This window comes from Cetorhinus maximus, chromosome 25 (assembly GCF_964194155.1).
Source record: "Cetorhinus maximus chromosome 25, sCetMax3.hap1.1, whole genome shotgun sequence".
NCBI classification, from domain to species: Eukaryota; Metazoa; Chordata; class Chondrichthyes; order Lamniformes; family Cetorhinidae; genus Cetorhinus; species Cetorhinus maximus.
In genome coordinates, this window is record NC_135903.1 from 11,607,042 (window position 1) to 11,631,175 (window position 24,134).

Below are 24,134 nucleotides of genomic sequence, written 5' to 3' on the forward strand. Positions count from 1 at the left end.
AAAGCACCGATTTCCAGGTTTTAATCTTTTCCCACTTTCAAATGTCAAAATATGTAAAAGGCATGTATTATTATAATATTATCAGAGGAAGTGTACTTCAATACAGTAAACTTGAAAACACAGAGGTTTGTTAAGATCTGGAACACAGTACCTGAAAGGGTAGTGGCACCAGATTCCAATAAACTTGAAGAGAACTAATTTCCAGAGGTTTAGGGAAAAAGCTGTGGGACTAAATTGGACAACTCTTTCAAAGAGCTGACACAGACACAATGGGCTGAATGGCCTCTTTCTGTGCTAGAAGATTCTATGATTCCCCATCTCTTTGCTCATGTTGACATTGCAGATCCCATGACAATATTTGAAGAGAGGCAGGGAGCTCTCCTGGTGAGCATTCTTCTCTGAACCAGAGGCAGATTAAGTGGTCAAACTCAATCCTTTTACCTGCAGCCCTGTGAGCTGTTGCTGAGAGATGTAATGAAGTTCTGTATAAATATACGTCCTATCTTTTAGAAAAGTTATTCCAGTCGAATAATAATATGGCATGTCAGGAGGCAAGACTGAAGGCATCCAGGTCTTAGAGCCCTGAACAGCACTTGGCTGTATTCATTTCTGTTGAGTTTGTGGGATATTCGTAATCCGCTGGAAGAAAATGGTCAGTTGAAAAAGGAGTGTGAAGCTGGTGTGTCCCTGTGACGTAGTTTTAGGATGTAAGTGCACACTGTGGGAAGGTGAGAGCTAGAGTAAAATAATCTACATGCTGGGGGGTATATTTGTCCTTGTGTGAGTAAAAAAAGAATCAGATCAACTACCCATTCTGCATCTTTCCCAATTCTCTGTTTTCTTTAATTACAGTATGCGTTCTCTGGGTGCGAGTGTCACTGGCATGGCCAGCACTTATTGCCCATCTGAGGCGGTGGTGAGCCATCTTGCTGCAGTTTGTGTAGTGTAGGTACTGTAGTGTAGGATTTTAACCCAGTGGCAATGAAGGAAGGGCCAATACATTTCCAAATCAGTATGGTGTGTGACTTGGAGGGAAACTCGCAGGTGGTGGTGTTCCTATGCATCTGCTGCACTTGTCCTTTGTGGTGGTAGAGGTTGTCTTGGTGGCCGGCTTGGAAGATCCTATCAAAGGAACCTTGACGATTGCTGCATTGTATCTTGTAGATGGTACGCTCGGCTGCCACTGTGCGCTCGCGACGGAGGGGGTTCATTTTTTAAAATCCATTCACGGGATGTGGGCTTCGCTGGCTGGGCCAGCATTTATTGCCCATCCCTAGTTGCCCTTGAGAAGGTGGCGGTTTAAGCTGGTGAATGAGATTTCAATCATGAGGACTGCTTTGTCCTGTGTTAAATAATTGTGTGCATTCTCTTTATTTAATTAGCAGACATTCTCAATCTCTGAAACAAAATACACAAACAGCATTTACCTAATTTGTCATTTCTAGAGACCTGGTTGCAACTGAACTATACTGGTTATACCCTGACAGTGAAAGCTGTGGCCTTTTTATGGGGATTCTGTATATTTTTAGTTTGCTACAGACTGCACTGCTATCTGCTGGTCCCCTTTTTTAAACTAAAAATCAGCATCAAAACTGGGTCTCCATTTGTGACCTCTGTTTACATCTCCAGTCATTTTCATTAGTCTATCCAATCGAAGTGGGGAGGGAAGGGGAATGAAACCAGCTGTGGCTCAGTGAATCACCCTCTCACTTCTGAGTCAGAAGGTTATTGTGGGTTCAAGCTCCCATGGATTTGAGCACAAAATGCAAGCTGAGATTCCCAGTGTCAGTACTGAAGGAGTTCTGCACTGTCAGAGTCGTCATCTTTCAGAGGAGAACATATAATCCAGGGTCCCATCGAAAAAGAAAGGCAGACTGTCCTGGGCCAATATTTATCCCTCAACTAACATCATTAAAACAGATAATTATCAGAATGCTGCATGTGGGACCTTGTTGTGTGCAAGTTGGCTCCAGTTTCCTACGTTACAACAGTGGGTACTCTTCTTTGGCTTTTTGACAATAAGTCTTCCATTTTCCTTCTACTGGCCTGATTTCTGGCTGTTGTGTGTGCATCCTCTTTGTAAAGCAGGTCATCCTTTGATGCCATTTTATTCTTCAGGAACAAGTTACCCCACAAGCTCAGACCTCTTGCAGTTAGGAGCATCACAACTTCTGCACACAGCCACAACGTGATTTACAAGCAGAAAAATCACCTCCCCTGGTGTCACTGATGTCCCCATCACCCTTCAGTCATGGAGATTTAATGACGTTTGTGGGGATGAGGGTGGGACATTTGTCTCTAAACTCCCCTCTGCCATTTTCCTCAATTCCCGGTTCTATCAATCCTAATGGGCAAGAATTGAATTGACCATTACAAAAATTGATTTGTGCAACAAATATTGCTCTGCTCCACACACACCCACACAGGTAACTCAACCATTTAACAGGACTTAAGCATTCTCTGTGGATATGCACAATGTAGCTTCTCTGTACAGCAAACACTTGCATTTATACAGCACCTTTAACATTGTAAAACATTGCAAGGTGCTTCAAGGGAGCGTCATCAGGCAAAATTTGACAACAGAGCCGCTTAAAGAGATATTAGGTCAGATGACCAAAAACTTGGTCAAAGAGGTAGTTTTATGGAGTGTCTTGGAGAAGGAGGGAGAGGTAGAGAGGCGGAGAGTTTAGGGAGGGAATTCCAGAGCTCTGGGCCCAGGCAGCTGAAGAATGGCTGCCAATAATGAAGCGATAAAAACTAGTGGTTAGGTAAGAGGCCAGGGTACAGAGATCTGGGAGGGTTGAAAGGCTGGAGGTGATTACAGAGAGAGGGAGGAGTGAGAATACTGAAAGGCCTGGATAGAGTGGATGTGGGGAAGATGTTTCCATTAGTAGGAGAGACTAGGACCCGAGGGCACAGCCTCAGAGTAAAGGGAAGACCTTTTAGAACAGAGATAAGGAGAAACCTCTTTAGCCAGAGAGTGGTGAATCTATAGAATTCATTGCCACTGAAGGCTTTGGAGGCCAGGTCATTGAGTGTATTTAAGACCGAGATAGATAGGTTCTTGATTGGTAAGGGGATCAAAGGTTACAGGAAGAAGGCGGGAGAATGGGGTTGAGAAACTTATCAGCCATGATTGTATGGCAGAGCAGACTCGATGGGCTGAATGGCCTAATTTCTGCTCCTATGTCTTATGGGATTTGAAAACAAAGTAGAGAATTTTAAAATCAAAGCATCACTGGACTGGGGGGGGTCAATGTAGGTCAGCAAGGACAGGGGGTGACGGGTGAATGGGACTTTGTATAAATTAGGGTACAGGCAGCAGTCATTTGGATGAGGTGTATGGAAAGTTGGAGGCTGACCAGGAACCACTGGAATAGTTGGGTCTGGAGGTAACAAAGGCATAATATCTCCCTCATGGGACGATGAGGCACCCAGCTCACAGGCTCTATTGCCAAGCAACACCCATCACAGACAGTCCACAAATATCCCCCATTAAAAAGCATTTTTGAATTTGCTGGGAATTCCTTCTCTAACCTATTTTGCTACCCTGTTACTGAAATAAGCAGTAAATGTCAATCAATTCAAAATTGCTTTCGCAAGGCGACAGTCCAATATTTTGGTATCACATAGCCCAGGATCACAGCTACATATTAGACTGTGTTCAATCCCTTCAGTATTTTAACTAATTTGAGTGATAGGACATCATTGCATGCAGAGGACCTGGGTAATTTCAAAATAATACACAATATATCATTCCGACTTGGTCCTCATATTCTGTCTGAGGCCGCTGGCTCGTCCAGTGTTGCAGGGATTTCGGCACTGGTTTCGATGTCACTCGCCAGAATGTGAGAGGGTGAGCTGGCCACAAGCAGAAAGCATACGAGTCAGTTCCTGAGACATCATATAGATTTAAAGCACAGTCTAGCAGCATCTAACACTATCCTGTCAGAATTCATCAATCAGGACCCACTGGACCGCTAGTCTGCATTGTGAAGAACTGTGAATCAGCGCTATAATCCCCTACCTGAATAATTCCTGATCCCACGATTCCAAATGAGAGAGGTGCTTCTCTTATGTAGAGAGGGAAATACAGTCAGGCAGCTGATCACCTGTGTCAACATATGACTGATGTAGAGAGGATGAGGAGCAGATGCCACCTACTGCTCACCTGGGCACAATCCAGGCTGTGCAGTGACTGGGGCATGGTAACGTAATGGTTATATTACTAGGCTAGTAATCCAGAGACCCTGGGCTAATAATCATGAGAATATGAACTCAAATCCTAATTTGGGAATTTGAATTTCATTTTTAAAAATCTGCAAAATTAAATCCTGGCTCCAATCTGAAGCCAAATGGTTCACTTTAGTAAATGAAACCCAGCATCCTTACCCGATTTGGCCTTTATGGGAGTCCAGCACCAACAGTTTTAAGTTTTAAAATTACAGAGGAATTTAAAATGACAGAAGAAAATACACTTGCTGATGAGTATCCTCCATCTTTTAGATAAGCAGGTCCTTGTTTTGTGATTTCCTTTTTCTCCTCACAGGCCATCTGATCAAGAGTTGGACTGATAATTCCGTGTCAGTGCAGGGCAACATCGCACCAAAAACACATTCTCATCTGATTTGTTGTTAAATAATTAAATTTCCACAGGTCACTTATCTTTCTTTTCAGTTTTCCCTCTCCTTCATCCTGGCTCATCAACTCATGCCACTTGGCTCAGTGGGCCACATTCATGTTCTGAGTCAGAAGTTTGTGGGTTCAAGTCCCACTCCAAAGATATATTTCAGGCTGACACTTTAGTGCAGCTCTGAGGGTGTGCTGCACTGTCAGAGATGCCGTCTTTCAGATGAGGTGCTAAACTGAGACTCTATTCTCTCTGGTGGATGTAAAAAAAAACCCTTATCCATGCTAGTATGTCACCCCCTACACCATGTAACCTTATCTTGTGTAGCAGCCTTTGATGTGGCACCTTATCAAGTGTCTTCTGAAAATCCAAGTCCACCACATCCAGAGGTTCCCCTTTATCCACCTTGCTTGTTACTTCCTCAAAATACTCTAATAAATTAGCTAAACATGATTTCCCTTTCACAAGCCCATGTTGACTGCCTGATCAGATTATGATTTTCCCAGTATCTTGCTATACCATTCTTAATGATGGATTCTAGCAATTTCCCTATGATTATTTCCGCTCTGGCTGTTTTACCAGTCAATGTTGGATTTGTTTCATGTATTCCGAGCTGGTGTAAAGTTAAAGTGCATTACAGTGATCACCTTTTCCACCTCCTAATGCTCACCTTTCACACTCGTAGCCAATAGCCTCTGCACCCTCTCTGTGCAGAACACTCTTTCTGCACATGGCGTTATCCAGAATGGCCTCGTTGACAGAGAATGGAGTTTGCCCCTGGACACAACACTCAATCTGCGCTGTGGGCAGCTGCGTCTGCAGGAAGAGGTGGAGTTGACTGTCGGACAGAAAGATCATCGTGTGGAGAACCCTAAAAGAAGAAAAGAACCTCATTCATATGGTGCCTTTCACAACCTTGGGACACCTCAAAGTGCGTAACAGTCAATTAAGTACTTTCGAAGTGTAGTCACTGTTACAACACAGGGAAACATAGCAGCCAAAAAAGTTCCCACAAATAGCAATGTAATAATGCCCATATAAACTTCTTTTTTGTTGAAGTTTATTGAAGGTTAAATGTTGGCCTTGACACCAGGGAGAACTCCCCTGTTCTTCTTCCAAATAGTGCAATGGGAATCTGAGAGAGCAGGCTGAACCTTGGGTTTAATGTCTCATCCAAAAGACATCACCTCTAACAATTCAGCATTCCCCCACTGAGGCACCTGGAGTGCCAATCTAGATTTCTGATCTCAAGTCTTTGGAGTGGGACTTGATCCCACAACGTGTGACTCAAAAGTGAGAGTGTTTCCCACTGAGCCATGGCTGAAAAACTGAGTGGGAAGGGAACAACTGGTCACCAAGAAATCCAGTAGGGAATTCAGAAGAAACTTCTTCACCCAAAGAGTGGTAAAAATGCAAAACCTGCTATTGCAGGGTGCGTTTGAAGCAAATAGTATTGATTCACTTAAAGGGAAGCTAGACAAGCATATGAGGGAGAAGGGAGTAAAGGATTGCGATGGTAGAGGAGGAAAGATAGGTAGAGGCTTGAGTGGAGCATAAGCACCAGCATGAACTGGTTGGGCCGAATGGCCTGTTTCTGTGTCGTTTATCTTAGGTATGTAACCCTGTGTATGAAACGTGTAGTAATACACAACTTGAGTAATATATACGGGGTTGGGTTCCCCTCTCTCCAGTTTTGCCTTTAATGTCCAGAAGGTAGCGACTCTTCCTGGGCCATTCTATGTGTACCGGCTGCTGCGATACCAAGTAACCGTCCTCCATATTAATGCAGTGAGTTGTTACAATCTGGAATGCACTGAATGAAAGGGCGGTGGTAGCAGATTCAATAGTAACTTTCAAAATGGGAACTGGATAAACATTAGAAAAGGAACTAGATACAGGGCTTTAGGAAAAGAGAAGGGAAGTGGAAATAATTATTCATTCATGGGATGTGGGCATTGCTGGCTAGGCCAGCATTTATTGCCCATCCCTTGTTGCCCTTGTTCAGAGGGCATTTTTAGGAGTCAGCTACATTGTCGTGGGTCTGGAATCACATGCAGGCCAGACCAGTTAAGGACAGCAGGTTTCCTTCCCTAAAGGACATTAGTGAACCAGATGGGTTTTTACAACAATCGACAATGGTTTCTTGGTCACCATTAGACTTTTAACTCCAGATTTTCTTTTTAAATTGGATTCAAATTCCACCATCTGCCATGGCAGGATTTGAACCCAGGTCCCCAGAGCATTACCCTGGATGTCTGGATTACTAGCCCAGCCACAATACCACTCCGCCATCGCCTCCTTGGACAGCTTTCCAAGAGACAGCACAGGCATGATGGGCCTAATGGCCTCCTTTTGTGTGGTATGATTCTATGTAGTTTGAGGCATAGATAGTGATGGGAAGGCGTTAAAGCTAAGCTCAATTCTGTCCTTACTCCCCACCCACACACACACACACACACAGCAGGGGTCATGGAGCAGTGATCAGGAGCAGAGGATTTGGTTAATTTAGCTGATCACTGCTGACACACCGCACTTGTCCTCAGTATCGCTGGAGTAGGTGAGGTGCATGAACTGGGATTCTTGCTCCTGATTGTCCAGTGACTCCTGATGAAAGGTATCCGTGCGTAGATATCAAGTGAGAGTGAGATACTGCTCAGTAGGCCCTCGTGGGTTAAACTCCTGCTGGACTCATCATCAAAAACCCAGAGATAAAGGATGGTCAGTCAGGTAAAAGCGCCCCAAATAGTTTTGCTCCACAATGATAGCAACTTCAGCAGAGAAGCAGGAAACACTGAAACTGCATCCAAATATACAAACATTTTGATTTTACTCATGTTATTACATATGGATGTGATGCACAGGAAAGAAGCACCATCAAAGCCTTTGAGTCTGATTATTTATTTTTGTAGGAGTGATTGCAAACAGAAAACACAAACTGTCTTGCCCTTCTAAACAGTGATCTGCAGAGAACTGGTTTAAATCAGATTTGCAGTATGCCAGAGTCAGTTGATTTCCCTGTGTGAGGGTTGCTGTGACACTTAAAATGTCTGAGAGTGCTTTTCTGATTTAGAATAGCAGACAGACCCTGATAAGATCATTTTCCAATGAACCATAACACGCTTAGCAATACTGGAGCACATCATTAGCCAGGGGTGGGGGAAGCTGATCACAGATTTGTCTGATTGATATCCTGATTCACACAGTCATCTCCACAAATTAAAATTAAAGCAACCTGCTTGCTCTGTCAGGAAAATCAGGCAAGAAAGTTTTGCAAAGATTATAATTCCCATTTGCTAAACCATTTCAGTGCAAGTGGATTTCCACTGAGCCCACAAAGTGCAAGCAATCAGTTGTGCAGTTTAGCTTAATTTTCTAGTCTTCTCTATTCTTCTCCTGAAGCTGCTGATTCTTACAGGGTAACCATTCAACAAAGCACTCCACATGTCTAAGTCTAGACAGCAAGATATTCAAACAGGAGAGCATTGTATCTTGGATTTCCAACTCTGATTGGGACATTTCTGGAGGTTTCAGCCAATAACCCAACTGCCCCACCCAGTCGAACAGCCTTTTTTCGCCATCTCCAATACATTTTAGAATAGTAAATGGAAGTACTCAAAAAAAAAGCCACAATTTGTTTACAGCAAATGATCCTTTTCCTGATTGTTTGTCTCCAGGAGGTTAGTTGTTATTTCCTGGGGACTCCAGGGCAATCCTGGAGTGTTGGCAATGGCAATTGTACCTGAAATCTATTATTGCCTAAAATAACCAACATGCGCACTTCTCAACAAGGATCACTAGATAGACACCTAGGCCAGGAACCAGGGCTGATTACTTCCTCCTTGCCCAGCGTGTCAAGATCATTAAGGTGTCAGCCATAGCTCAGTTAGTTAGCACACTCAGCTCTTTGTTAGAAGTTTACAGATTCAAGTCCCACTCCAGAGGCGCCATCTTTTGTAAGAGGCTAAACCAAGATTCCATCTACCCTCTCAGGTAGACATAAAAGATGCCACGGCACAATTTTGAAGAAAGTAGGGTGTGGTTCTCCAGTATCCTGACCAACATTTATACTTCAACCAACATCCAGGTTGACACTCTAGTGCAGTACTGTGGTTGTGCAGCACTGTTGGAGGTGTCTTCTTTTAGATGAGACTTTAAACTGAGGCCCTGTTTACCCTCTCATGCAAATGTAAAAGATTCCATGCGACTATTTTAAAGAACAGGGGCATTCTCCCAGTGTCCAGGCCAATATTCATCCCTCAACTAATATCACTAAAAACTTGCTGTGTGCAAATTGGCTGCCACTTTCCCTACATTACAACAGTGACTATACTTCAAAAAGTACTTCATTAACTGTAAAGAATAAAATCCATCCTGTCCAGAATTTTTCACCTAGATCAGAATCAGCAGCAAACACAATTGAGAAATGCAGCTGATAATTTCTTCAAACTAGTCTGTTAGTAGGTGGAGCACATCCACCTGAAACTTGCTTTTACTGTGTAGCATAGATCAAATGATAAAAATGAATTAGTGTCAGGAAACAGGCATAGGAAGAGTGTCTTGGGTTTAAAACAGAAGTTATTTTGGAGCCTTGGGGTAATTGTATTAACTATATAGTTTCATAGTCCATGCACATAATGCAAGTTTAAGCAGAAGATTTAATATCTCCTTCAGTCTCACTTTTCTGAATATGAATCGGCTGATGGATAACTAATTACTCAGAAAGCCAACTCTCACTTGAGCCCCGATACTCAGCATTCTCAAGACATGAGAACTTTAAGCACTGGAAGTTCCAGTACCCTTCTCCTAGCCGAGCAAATATTTTCCCTTATTTCTCCCTTCCTTCTTTGAAGACACTGACTCTTGCTGGATACATCTCCACTGAGATGGTAATCCTCCAAAAGGGAATCCTCTTGGCCCAATGGCTATTCTTCACATGTGGGATCAGACAGGAATGTCACTGTGCTATTTGACCATGTGAGCAACATGTAAACACACCCACCAGAGGCTGATGTATCTCAAATGAAAATGCAAACTCTGGATTTTTCCCTTTCTGACCCAAATGTAGTGATCCTGTTGTTAACCCAGCTGAGAGTGAGGTTACGAATGTGGGGAGTTGCCAGTGGCAGTCACCGTCTGGAGGTTAGAGATAGGCAGGAGCAAGGACATGGAGGGATTTGAAAATAAAAACATTCCATGGCAGTAGTTCGAAGAAGAGCAGGGACTTCTTCCTGGCCTCCAAGCCAATAATTCAATCAACATCAATGGAACAGAGTATCTGATCATTATCTGCATTTATAGGGGATTGCTGCGCACAAATTAGCCACTACGTTTTCTACATTAAAATATAATGATGCTTGAAAAGTATTTAATTGGCCATAAAACATTTTCAAATGCCCAGAGGTTGTGAAAGGTGTGATATCTTTTATCTTATTTACTGTGAAGGTTTGTTACAATAAGCAGCGTGGTGTAGCACTGGCCCGTGTTGTGCATGTATGGATGGTGCTGAGTACAGGATTGGGCTCAGGCCAAATGTTTGAATGGGTACAGCAATGAAGTACCTATGGTACCAGCCTATCAACCCAGAGGGCTTGTCTTGTGATTTCACCAGGGCAAGTTGTGAACTCAGATAGGTCAAAACTGAATGGCACTTGCAATATTGTAAAAACCAAACTGCTTCGAAGAAGGGTACATGCCATGACTTCTTGCTCAGCTCACACTATGGAGTCGATTCATTAACACCTTGCAAAGTGGCCTATCCTGTTAATCGGTTGTCTGGGTAGCTTGGAATGGGTATTTCTTATAGTATTGCACACATTCTGAGACAATAGTTAAGGAGAAACGCAGGTTGCCCAGAGATCTTGAGGAAGCGTATTTGACATTAGTCAAAGGGAGCAAGAAGTGGAAATGGGAGCTATAATTAGGTGAGAAAGAAAAATCATCTAAAGGGTTAAATTATAAAGGGAAGCAAGAACAAAAAAAATAAGAAGAACAAGCCTGGACACGTGAAATGTCCTGAGATCAAAGGTTAGGCAAAGAGTAGATAAAAAGGATACATGACACAATAAACACAAACAGATAAATGCAAAAAACTGCGGATGCTGGAAATCCAAAACAAAAATAAAAATACCTGAAAAAACTCAGCAGGTCTGACAGCATCTGCGGAGAGGAACACAGTTAACGTTGCGAGTCCGTATAACACAAACAGATGTTGTCTCAAGGAATGAATAGTACATTGTTAGAAGAGATAAGGGATGATCAAGAAACTGTATGGGTAAGCAAAATCAATTAGCTAACATAGATATAATTATAAGAGAATAAAGAAGGGCAAGTTAATAAGATCCTCATGTTAATAAGATCACTATGTAAATATGCTGGAGTCACGTAATTGTACTGTATAAATACTGCTTGTTGAACACTGTAACTTCGAGCAGATCCGTCGTGATCTCCTCCCAATGGCCATTGTATGGTTCAGCGCTTAATAAATTGTACTCTGTCCTGAAGTAACCTGCATTTGCTGTATTTATTCTTTGACATAGAGGATGATTATTTTTGCTGACAGCATCTCCTCAATGAAATGTCATACTACAGAAAGTGCCAGTGAGTGCAGGAATTAATGTTGTTTCACAGTACCTTTCCACACAAGAGGTGTGTCCCACATACATGAAAACAGGTTCACTGACTGCACAGATGCAAAATGGAATTAAACCTTGCTCAATCACAACAAGAAAACTCCAGGTAAATTCTTCTTCAGATTATTTTCCCTTCTGTGTTTTTTGTCTGTCCTAACTTTCACAGGGACAGGACGAGGCCATTTTACCCCTCAAGCTTGTTCAGCCATCCAGTGAAATCATGGCTGGTCTGTGACCTAACTCCATACATCTGCTTTTATCTCATATCCCTTAATACCTATGGTTGACAAAAATCTCATTTAAAATTAACAATTCATCTAGCATCAATAGCTGTTTGTGGAAGAGCTCCAAATTTCTACCATCCTTTGCATGTGGAGATATTTCCTAAAATTTCTGAAAGAGCTGACTCTAATTTTTAGGATATATCCTGTACTCCTAGACTCCCTGACTAGCAGAAATAGATCAGAAATAGATTCTCTCCACCTACCCTAGCAATTTGCCTTAATATCTTGACAATTTTGATGAAAGACATCTCTTGATCTTCTAAATTCCAGGGAGTGCAACCCTAGTTTGTGCAATCTATCCTTGTGATTTATCCCTTGATGTCCAGGTATCTTTTTGATAAATTTATGCTGCTCTTCCTCCAAGGCCAATATATACTTCCTAAGGTGTGGAGTTTGTATAGCTGCAGCATAACTTCTATGCCTTTGTATGCTAGTCCGCTAGGTATAAAGAAAAGCATACCATTAGCCTTTCTGATTATTTTCTATACCTGTTCATTGCATTTTAATGATTTATGCACATAGGCCTCCAAGTCTTTTTGGATCTCCTAAAGATGCTGGTTGACTCTCACAGGAGTAAGGTCCCAAAGGCACTAACTGCCCTCCTGCATTGCAGTTAAGCAGCCATTCTTCATGTCTTACTCGAGCCAATGAGGTTTGGAGATTTGGAACTGTTAGCATTATTTTAACACCAATTGGAAAATCAAGGATTGCAAGCCAGCAGCTTATTTGACTATTGGGGGGGGGGTGGGGGGGGCATCAGATCCCAGTCGGATTTGTCCTGCCACATGCACTTTCCAATAAATATCACTGGATAGTGGTCAGGGGCAGGTACACCTGCCTACTTTATCCTTCTTCCTGCTCCAACAACAGCTTACAACAACAACTTGCATTAATATAGTGTCACTAGTATAGTAAAATGTCCTAAGGCACTACAGAAGATCATTATTAGTCAAAATTCGCCACAAAGCCACAGAAAGAGATATTAGGACAGGTGACCAAAAGCTTGGTCAAAGATGTAGGTCTTAAAGAGCGACTTAAAGGAAAAAAGAGGTAGGGGATGGAGAGATTTGGGGAGGAAATTCTTAGGGTCTGGCAGCTGCCGTAGTGGAAAAATTAAAATTGGGGATGTGCAAGTGGTCAGAATTGGAGGATGCAGAAATTTTGGAGAGTTGTGGGGCTGGAGGTTACAGAGATAGGGAAAGCTTGAGGCCAGGGAAGGACACTGAGAAGAATTGCAGTTCCCCTAAGATTGCCTTACTCAGCAAAGGCCACACAATGAGCCTGCAAGCTTACTGCTACACCAGATGTGTCTCACTGGCCTCTTCTCTGTGTTGTGGTTTTAATTTTCTTTTTTTGTTTTTGCTCATTTAACAGACACCATTGCTGACACTTTTACTGAAAACTTATCATGTAAGAAAAGTCCCGAAAGGTTTCTGGACAGTGCTTTACTTGTTAGCGCTCTTGTTTCTAACAGGTTATCTGTTCATTAATGCAAGCACCCAGTGGCTCCTCCATCTTACAGTCTCTGCCTGATTTAGAAAGCATGTAGGAGCAAACAGATTATAGCCGTTATTGGGTTTTAACCCAATCCTATTAAAAAAGGAGATATTACAACAGTGTAAAATAATCAACAGAATTAATTCAAGGCAGGTTAGCTCTTCAGGGTACAGGATCACCTTTTAAGGGCACTTGAAAGGCTGACACTCCCCTAACAGCTTAAGCCCAGCTTTAATACCTTACCATGGCGTGAGTCACTCCACTTTACTCAGATGGTACTGTACATGTACAGGAGTTAACATTGAGACACACATGAACCTACAGTACCAGCCAGAAGTGACTTGTTCCCAGTGTAAATTACTTCTTCTGGTGGGGGGAACCAAAACAAGGAGAAATAATCTTAAAATTAGAGCTAGGCCCATCAGGGATAATGTCAAGATGCACTTCTTCACATTAAGGGTCATGGAAATCTAGAACTTGCTCCTCAAAAAGACTAGGTCAATTGCAGATTTCAAAAGTAACTCTGGCAAATTTTTTGTTGGATGAGGGTCAACGTTCTCTTAACTTGTGCAGAAAGAGCTGTGCACAAGCAACATTCTCTTTAAGATGCACGTATGTGTGGCCACGGATTAATCTTAAAGAGACAACCAGTGCAACAAGCTGGCCGCACATGGCATACAGAAGTTAGAGGGAACATTGGTAAGGGTATTAAATAAGGGAACCAAGGTGAGTAGATAGTGAAGATACAGATCAGCCATGACCTAACTGAATGGCAGAACAGGTTTAAAGGGATGAATGGCCTTCTCCTTTTCCTATGTTCCTACCCACTGTGTACTGGACACATATAGTTATCCTGTCTCAGCTGGGTTGCTATAGTTAGCCTCAAGCATTCCTGGGCTAGATTCTGGAAAAGCAGTGATCACTATCCAATGACCCCTTAAAGGGCGTTGGTATCAGGTCAACATCTGGTCTGTGTTCACCCCAATTACTTTAATAATCTGATGACACTCATTAGGCCATCGGCTTGTCTCACTAAATCTCTTCCTCACCACAAAGAGCTGCCTCCCTAAAACCTGCTTTTTTGGTTGTGTTTGGGCATTCCCCCCCACTAATTGTCCTATTGCTCACCATCCCATTCTCCTTCATGAAGTATCTTAGCCCATTAAAGACACTGTGCATATGTAGATGATAGCTGCTGGGTTTAGCTTGCAAAAGGTGACCATGCGGGTGCCCAATGGCTCTTGTGAATTTGTATTTCAGCAGAAGTCGGCACTTTTTGTTTCTGTGCTGTAATGCAGGGGAGAGAAGAAAAATAAACATTTCACCTTTCAGGGAAAAAAATTCAAGCTTTTAGAGTTGGACTGGCTTCTTTTTTTAAAACGATCTTGAAAAACAGCTCCTGGCTTTGTTTAGCTTCACACTGAATTAGGCTGTGTGTTGCTGTGTTTCAGTTTTATCCTCCCCCAGGCAGGAAGTTTAAGATTAATTCTGTCTGCTTTAATTCCAGACAGGATGTGATCTAAACAGATAAAACAGACTCCACATTATTAGCTGTGTGCGAGTCTCTTGCAGCCAGTGTGTAGGAGCATCAGAGGCATTACTAAGGTGAGTCAAACAGGCTTTCCAATGTTCATGATAAGCAGCATAGGCTGGATAGGGGATTGGGGTGTTCCACAACAACGTGTCAGTGAAAGCAGTCAAGCAAAGTTCTCACTCTGGGGGAGGTGAAGTGGAGGCGGTGGGGGTGGGGTTGAAACAGAAGGATAAAACGGATTCAAATGGGGAACCGGACACCTTTCTGTAGTTACTTGAAGTCTGGGCAATGAATGGGCTTCAGGGAGAGTGGAAATCAAGGCAGTTATTTTCAGCCAACAAAATGATTCAGCCATGGCTCAGAGGGCAGCACTCTCACCTCGAAGTCAAGAGGTCATGGGTTCAAGTCCCACTCTAGGGAGTTGAGCACATAATCTAGATTGATACTCCAGGAAGTGCTACAATGTTGGAGATGCTGGTTTTTGAGTAAACCAAGGCATCATCTGCCCTCTCAGGTGGATGTAAAAGATCCCATGGCACTATTCAAAGGAGAGCAGCAAAGTTCTCCCCAGTGTCCTGGCCAATAATTGTCCCTCAACCAACACCTAAAGCAGATCTGCTCAATATCTATTTGTGGGAGCTTGTTCTGTCAAACTGGCTGCCACATTTTCCTGCACTCAACTGTGGCTACAATTCAAAAGTACTTAATTGACTCTAAAGCAATTTGTAAAGCTGTGAAGTGTCATGAAGTGATTAAAGTTGACATGTAAATGAAGAATAGAGAATCAGAGAGTGATACAGCATGGAAGAAGGCCATTCATCTCATTGTGCCTATGCCAATCCTTGAAAGAGCTATCTAGTTAGACCTGTTCCACTGCCCTTTCCCCATAACCATACAAAACGTTTCCCCTTTCAGTATTTCTCCAAATGCCTTTTTGAAAGTTATTGCTGAATCTGCTTCCATCATCCTTTCTGGTAGTGCATTCCAGATCATAAGTTTTCTTGGCATTAAACTGGATTTATGAATGGGAAATCATGTTTGATGAACCTGTTGAAGTTTTTGAGGATGTTATTAACAGAATCGATAAAGAGGATGTGGTATACTTGGATTTTCAGAAGGCTTTGATGAAGTCCCCCACAGGAGGTTGGTTAGCAAAATTAAAGGACAAGGGATAGGAGGTAATATACTGGCATGGGTTAAGGATTGGTTAACAGGCAGAAAACAAAGTGTAGGAATGAACAGGTCATTCTCACATTGATAGGCTATGCCTAGTGGGGTACCTCAAGGATCAGTACTTGGGCCCCAGCTGTTCACAATATATATCAATGATTTAGATGTGGGAACCAAATGTAATATTTCCAAGTTTGAGGATGACGCAAAGCTAGGTGGGAATGTGTGTTGTGAGGAAGATGCAAAGCAGCTTCAAGAGGATTTAGACAGACCTGGTGATGGCCAAGAACACGGCAGATGGAATATAATGTGGAAAAATGTGAGTTTATTCGCTTTGGTAGAAGGAACAGATGTGCAAAGTATTTCCGAAATGGTAAGAGATTAGAAAGTGTAGATATACAAAGGGATCTGGGTATCCTCATCAATAAGGCACTGAAAGCTAACATGCAGGTGCAGAAAATAATTAGGAAGGCTAATAACATGATAGCCTTTATCGCAAGAGGATTTGAGTACAGAAGTAGCAAATTCTTGTTTCAATTGTATAGAACATTGGTTAGACCGCACCTGGAGTACTGTGTGCAGTTTTGGTCCCCTTCCCTTAGGAAGGATATTATTGCCATAGAGGAGTGCAAAGAAGTTCACCAGACTTGTTCCCAGGATGGTGAGACTGTCCTATGAAGAGTGATTGGGGAAACTGGGCCCGTATTCTTTAGAGTTTCGAAGGATGAGAGGTGATCTCATTGAAACCGACAAAATGATTAAAGGGATAGACAGGGTAGATGCAAGTAAGATGTTTCCTCTGGTTGGGGAGCCTAGAACCAGGGGATACAATTTCAAAATAAGGGGGAAGCCATTTAAGACCGAGATGAGGAGAATTTTCTTTCACTCAGAGGGTTGTGAATCTTTGGAATTCTCTACCCCAGAGGGCTGTGGAAGCTCAGTCACTGATTATGTTTAAAGCAGAGATTGACAGATTTCTAAATACCAATGAAATAAAGGTATATGGGGACAGTGTGGGAAAAAGGCATTGAAGTGGATGATCAGCCATGGTTGTACTGAAAGGCGGAGCAGGCTCGATTGGCTGAATGGCCCACTCTTGCTCCTATGTTCCTAAAGCGCTGCATATGAATTGCAGTGGTTGATGCTCTAATGGTGCTGCCCCATTTCCTGCTGTGGGTTTTGAAAGTTTGGATGAATGATCAAAAACCACATTTACAATCAGTTCTATTTCTAATTAAAATGCAGAGGATCCCACTTTAATCAACAATAGTAATTCACAAAACATCCTGTCATCAGTAAGGAAGTCTTGGAGGAACCACTAGAACAAGCAGGTCGGCTAACTCCCAGTTATCAGTAGGAATGTCTGAAACATCGTTGTCTACATAACTCCATGGCCATGACAAACTGGGACAGGGTGCATGCTGTCTCTTCATCTCTACTAAATGAAGCTACTTCTTTTCAAGAGTCAGAAGACTGTGGGTTGAAGTTCCACTCCAAAGACTTGAGCACAAAATTGAGGATGGGACAGTGCAGTACTGAAGAAATGCTGCACTGTTGGAGGTCCTGTCTTTCAGTGGAGATATTAAAACCTGTCTGCCTTCCCAAATAGACATAAAATATTTCAAGGCACTATTTCGAAAAGCAGGGAAGTTCTTCCTGATATCCTGGCCAATGTTTATCTCTCAACCAATATCACTAAAAAAGAGATGACATGATCATTAACACATTACTGTTTGCTGGAGCTTGCTGTGTGCAAATAGGCTGCTGTGTTTCCTCCATTACCACAGTGACTACATTTCAAATTTACTTCAGGAATGTCCTGAGGTTGTAAAAGGTACAGTATAAATGCAAATAATTCTTTCTTTCACGTTCTTTCTTTTCTCCCTCCTCTCCTCTCCTGAAGATGCTCATGCTGGAATATTCCTGGAGCCTAGCTGCTTTCTAGTACCTCACCCTTCATGATCTGCTTGAGAGGCTGATGGCCACAAATTCAACGGTAACTTTCGAAAGACAATTTCATATGAAAAGGAAAGATTAGTGTGACAATGGGGAAAGAGCTGGGTAACTCTTTTGTTACAAACCAGATAAACTAAATGAACAAAATCAGGGACAAAGTAAAAAGCAGCCACTTAAAGAGATACTGCAAAAAAAAGAGTTGCGGTGCAAGGCGACCATGTTTCCAGACTTTGATCAGGTCCTGGTAAAAGGCAGGCAACGCCTGCAAGGAGCCACGAAGTCCCTCAGCTCTACAAACAGGAGATGCACAATATAATTCAGACCTTGCACCTGGTGGGAAAAATGCGTCGTCAGGGCACACCATCTCGGAGGAGGCTCTTACGTAAAGGTATCGCTACAGGTCCTGATGACGGAAAGTCACCACCTGGGTGCGTAGGCACATTAGTGCCTGACCTCCCTCCCTAAGTGGGAGACTCAGAGCCTCAGCAGCAACCCTGTGCAGCCTTTTGTCCCAGAAGAAATCGATCAGCATTCTCTGGATTTTTGTGGCAAAATCCAGGGCAGGGGGTCAAAATGACCAGCCGGTACCGCAACATTCGGCAATCAGGGTAGTTGGACTAATTGTGATGCTGTAATTGGATTGCTCTTCCAAAGAACTGACACAGACAGGATGGGCTGAATGGTCTCCTTCTGTGCTGTAAGATTCTATGATCTGTGAGCCTGCACATACAGGCTGGGGTTTTCCACTTATAATGGGCAGAAAATTGCAAACTGACAAGCAAAGAAATAGAAAACAAAAACTAAAATAGCTGGAAAAACTCAGCAGGTCTGACAGCATCTGCAGAGAGGAACACAGTTAACGTTTCTAGTCGGTATGACTCTTCATCAGATTTCCAGCATCCGCAGTATTTTGCTTTTATCTTAAAGAAATAGAAAACCTTTCCCTGCATGTCAGTGGGAGATGAGACCATAGAGGTAGAGCTGAGGCTGCGCTTATACTCACCCAACACACATAAAAGCAATCACTGGATCATGACTAGAAGACGAACCCTGGCTAATCTTTTAATCTTCATTTTGAAATTAATTCTAATGCTCTAACTGTCATTTGACTGGCATCTGCACAGCTCACACGAGAAACCTAAAGCATCCTTGGTCTGAATGGTTCTGCACCTGAAATGTTCTGCCTGAAAGGGCTGTGGAACCAGATTCAGTACTGTAATAACTTTCAAAAAGGGACTGGATAAATACTTGAAAAGGAAATATTTAACACATTATGCAGAAAGAGGAGACTGGGTTTGATTGGATTGCGAGAGGTGGCACAAGGATGATGGGCTGAATGGCCCCCTTCTGTGCTTTCAGCTGCCTAGGCCCTAAGCCTTGGAATTTCCTCCCTAAACCTTTCCACCTCTCTCACTTCCTTTAAGTCATTCTTTAACCTACCTCTCTTTCTAACCAAAGTTTTGGTCACCAGTCCCCATATCTCTTTATGTGGCTCGGTATAAATTTTTGTCTAATTATACTCTTGAGAAGCTCCTTGAGACATTTCTCTACTTTAAAATCACCACATAAATGCAAGCTGTTGTTGAACCCTTGTGAATGGATCCTTATGTAGCCCAAACAACTCTCAACCTTGTGAACCCTGACACAAATTCCCCTTTTTATGCCCTGAACAAGTTTTTTTGCAATGTTCCCAACTGTCAGGGTGCTCCTATTTTAGCAACGGCTGAAGTTTAAACATGGAATTAATATAAATACCTAAGTGCACAGCTTTAACAAAATTTAATTACACCCAAAAAGAACTCTCCTTTCATCAGACCTGTGTACCCTGAGCCATGAGCAATTGGGCTGTTTAAGCAGGCTTTGTCTCTAAGTAAATACTTTCTACCCTGTCCACCAACCCCCATCTCATCTGGCTAATTTAGGTTAAAGAACATATTGCTGTTTACAACAGCAATTAGGACACAAAATCACAGAGGTGAAAGAGTTCAAACTAACCGTAAATACACTAACTATGGTTTACATACTCAAAAAACTTAGAATCACTGAGTGGGCCCCAGAAATTAGCTGAGCGTGACACAAAGCAGGATTAACGGAACAGAGCGAGAGAGAGAGAGAGAGAGAGAGGATTCAGGTCAGGTGCATTTAATATTCTGTTTGTCACATGCTTTTCAGTTCACCTCAGGAAAGGGGTTGTTAACAAAATATAAACCGGGATTTTCCGGCCCTGTTGGTGTCGGGCATCATGGCAAGGGGGATGGGACAATATGGCAAGACAGCTACAAATCGGTTTCATGCCGTCGTGAAACCAGTTTGCGATTGTCCACTCCACCCGTCAACGCTGGGCTGCATTGCCCGCTGCCACACGTCGGGAACCTCATTTCAATACTTTAGCATCTCATTATAAGCCCTGGTTGCTGGAATCACCCCCACCATGCTGGATCATCCGGGCGCATGCTGACGTGTTTCACAGCTGTACGTAAGCGCCATGCACCTGGCGGACTGCACTCGGGACTTCGAGGTTTGTTTGCCTACCTTGCTTTGGGCAGCACTCGCGGTCATCAGCGCCAGGCTTCGCAAGCAGCACCACATCACTTTTAGGGGGATCATGGGCAGGTCTCTACCTACCAGGCCAGCCATAAGGCAAGGGTGGATTTTCAATGGCTGCAGGGCCACGGCTTGCTTGGGTAAAGGAAAGAAGTGGCTTCAGGCAAGGGAAGAGGCTGCAGGGCGAGGGCTGTACTGGGGAAGAAGGGTATCCTAGAGTGTGTGTGGGGGCACATGTTGATCTGTGCAAGTGGCCTCAAGATGGTGAGGGCTGAGGAGGCAGTGTCCAGAGATATGGCCCAGATGGAGATGTGAGGGTGTATGTGAGAGAGAGTGGTGATGTCCCTTGAGCTGGCAATGAGTGTGATGCCAGTGAATGTGTGATGGCCTTGGGAGTGTGTGAGTTTAGAGTGATAGGATGGTTGCCTTACCCTGGCAGCATGGATGAGATCGTTCATCCGTTTTCTGCACTGGATGGCCGAACTCTTGTGTGCAGCATCAGCACTGACCACCTCTGTCACTGCCTCCCAAGCTGGAGTGGTGAGACTGATGGGCCTCCTGCGGCCAGAGCGGAGGTAGAGGATAACATGGTGAGCCTCCACGCTGTCCAAAAGGCATCCCAGGGATGCATCACTGAATTGGGGGGTGGGCGTTAAGGGGGTGCTGCACTCTTTCCTGGCTTTTGGGGCCATGTCTTCACAGGGGCAGCCCTGGGCTGCAAGCATCGAGAAGTGTGCATGCAGCTGCGGTTTAAATGTGGCGCCTAGTGTGAAGAAGCGATGAGGTAACGGCGTGGTGGGCAAATCAGAGGCTGCCCGCCAGCGAGATGGCGTGTTTCCTGCGGCTGCATAATCAATGAGGCAGGAATGGGATGACATGGCACAAAAACCCGCCACTGCAGCCAGTGGGTAAAACAACTTTTTTCCCGCCCGCTACCGCACTTTGTGCAAATCTGGGACAATTCCGCCCATACAGTACATTAAGGAAGAGGAGCTATTTTGTCTGGTGGGTGCTTGCAGAACAAGAGCGCACAATCTTAAAATTAGAAACAGGCCATTTGGGATCTCAGAAAACATTTCTTCACATAAAGGATGGTGGAGAGCTGGGATGCTACCTCCCACATCTACCCCCCCCTCCACCACCACACACACACACACACACACACCACACACCCCCCCACCCGCAAAGCTGGGTTTTTAACGTGGCTTCTCGCTTCTCCCAGAAGATCACATAGTTTCAGGTGGGATGGAAAGTTTATTTACAATGTCACAATCACTAGACACACTGGATTAACCTGGAGGTCCATCAATGTTCTTAAATTTGTAAAAAGGCTGCTCAGGCCGAGGGTCAATTGGAAATTTCAAAACTGAGATTTTTGTTCGGTAAGGGACCAAGGTGGCAGATTAAGACTCGGATCATCCATGATCTAATTGAGTGGCAAGCATTCTCAACGGGCTGAATGGCCACCTTTTTTTGCCGTGCAAAAGCTTTTTGCAGCAGAGAATGACATTTTAATTTAGAAAGATTTTTAAAAAAAAAAATGTTCTCCCCATCTATCCTGAAGCAGCTCATTTTTGTTGGGGTATGCGATTAGAGTTCAAGAATAAGGACGACTTACTATAGTTGTACAGGGCTTTGGTGAGAACACAGCTGGGAGTACTGTGTGCAGTTTTGGTCTCCATATCTAAGGAAGGTTATACTTGCATTGGAGGCAGTACAGCAAATGTTCCCTAGATTGGTTCTTGGATAAGAGGGTTGTCCCATAATGAGTGGCTGAACAAATTAGGCCTATAATCTCAGTCATTTGGAAGAATGGGAGGTGTTCTAATTGAAACATACAAGAGCCTGAAGGGGGTAGACAGTGAAAGGTTGGGAAGAATTTTTCCGTTGGCGAGTGGGGGTGGGGCCTGCTCACTGATGCGTAAAATGACGCGTGGTGACATTGGGCGGGCATCCCGATGTCACCGTGTGTCATTTAGATTGTCAGTTCGGTGGGCGCACAGCCAAATTGTCAAAGGCCTATTAAGGCCATTAACATAGAAATTAAAGTTGTTAAGAATGCTGCCCGTCCAACCTTAAGGTTGGCGGGGGGGCAGGTGAAGAGCTCAGGCGGCCTTCGCATTTTTCATGAAACCTCATCCATGGGCAGGATGAGGTTTCATGAAGGGTTTATTATTTAAATAAAAATTTTTGAAAAAATTAATGGACATGTCCCAGATCACGTGACAGTTTCACATGAAGGGACATGTCCTTGAAATTTTTTTCACCTTTATTAAATATTCCAGAACTTAAACTTATCTCCCTGAGGCACCTCCATGCCTCAGGGAAATTTCTGCGCTCTTTCGCGCACATGCACGAAACAGCGCAGGCCCCGACTCAGGGTATTCCCCCCTCCCCCCCACCCGCCCTCACAGGGAGTGCACGGCGCTTCTGGGTGTGCATCACGCTGGGTGGGCCTTTATCGGCCTGCTCATGTAAAATGGCGGCATGCACCCAATTGGGTTCGCACTCGCTCCCGCCCGCCCCCGCACAACCCCCCCAACGGGGGAAAAATTCAGCCCGTTGTTTCTCCTGGCTGGGCAATTTAGAACAAGGGGGCATAGCCACAAGATACGGGGTCGATATTTAGGACTGAGAAATTTCTTCACTCAAAGGGTTTTGAACTTTTGGAATTCTCTACCCCAGAGGGTTGTGGAAGCTCCATTGTTGAATATGTTTAAGGATGGGATAGAGAGATTTCTCTCAGGGAATCAAGGGATATGGGAAGTGAGTGGGAAAATGGAGTTGAAACAGAAGATCAACCGTGATCGTGCTGAATGGCAGGGCAGGCTCAAGAGATCTACCCCAGCTCTTATTTCTCATGTTATGTTGAATGGTTGTCAGTTACTTGCCCAAGTGAACATTCTTCAAATGTGGGTATTGGCAGGTTACTTAGCCATGGAGCGCAACACAGTCAAGAAAGGAAGGAAAAACTTGCATTTCTATAGCACCTTTCCGGACCTCAGAACATCCCAAAGCACCCTTTAAATAGTGTAAATTAATAAATGCAGCAGCCAATGTGCCCACAGCAAACTCCCACAAACAGCAATGTGATAATGGCCAGGTTACCTTTTTTCCTGATGCTATTTGAGGGATAAATATTATCCAGGGAATCAGGCAAAACTCCCCTGCACTTCTTTGAAATAGTGCCCTGTGGTCTTTTACATCCTCCTAGGACGGCAGACAGAGCCTCAGTTTAACGTCTCATCTGAAAGATGGATTTCAAGTCCAATTCTCTCCTCACTTTGTCATAAAGATGCACTTTACAGTCAGGGTCAGTCATCGGATGGCTATCAGAAGTAGAAACCCTACCTTGTTCTGTCACTCTTCTCCAACCCAGAGATAGCTTACCACGCTTTTCAGGTTTATTTCCTTTCATTGCCACTTGCTTAACAGACACCAAGCCGACACTTTTATTGGAAGCGTGCTTGAGAATAGATGCACTGCTCAGGGAAAACTGCTGCAAAGCATAAATATATCATGGTCTATTGACAGACTTGTAAACTTATAAACCTAGGAATAACCCTAAAGCTAACACCTCCATTAAACACATTAAGCTTTCAGAAGGCCGATATCAGCACAATAATTTCTGGCCTGTGGCTTTAAGGAAACTGTGGAAGATCTATTAATAACAACATCCTTGTCTGCATCAATTTTTTGAAAATTATTCTTTCCAATACAATGGGTGATTTGTTCATCTAAGTAATGAGCCTAATACAAAAGCAAAATAGTGCAGGTGCTTGAAATCTGAAATAAAACAGTAAATGCTGGAAATACTGGAGTTGAGTTCTGATGTAAGGTCATTAACCTGAGAAGTTAACTTTTGCTCTCTTCACAGATGCAGCCAGACC

At 43.5% G+C, this 24,134-nt stretch overlaps 2 protein-coding genes across 4 annotated transcripts in view; one reads left to right on the forward strand and one right to left on the reverse strand.

Annotated features, from left to right (window-relative positions):
• Positions 1-1,336: 1,336 nt before the first annotated feature.
• The window catches only part of LOC144667884 (sorting nexin-11-like), a 117,181-nt gene continuing 94,383 nt past the window's right edge, over positions 1,337-24,134 (reverse strand). For 2 of the 3 annotated variants that reach the window (XM_078529456.1, XM_078529457.1), the window contains exons 8-9: positions 5,301-5,501; positions 1,337-3,861 (exon numbers count right to left, since the gene is read on the reverse strand). In XM_078529456.1, coding sequence (XP_078385582.1) covers positions 3,771-3,861; positions 5,301-5,501 — 292 coding nt within the window. In that variant the 3' untranslated portion in view covers positions 1,337-3,770. Of the gene's footprint in view, positions 3,862-5,300; positions 5,502-24,134 lie in introns of those variants that run through there. The other variant, XM_078529458.1, reaches the window with a different exon arrangement.
• The window catches only part of LOC144667672 (uncharacterized), a 49,793-nt gene continuing 40,294 nt past the window's right edge, over positions 14,636-24,134 (forward strand). Inside the window, exon 1 of the mRNA XM_078529128.1 lies at positions 14,636-14,645. The gene's annotated coding sequence lies outside the window, so the exon portion shown is untranslated. The remainder of the gene's footprint in view (positions 14,646-24,134) is intronic.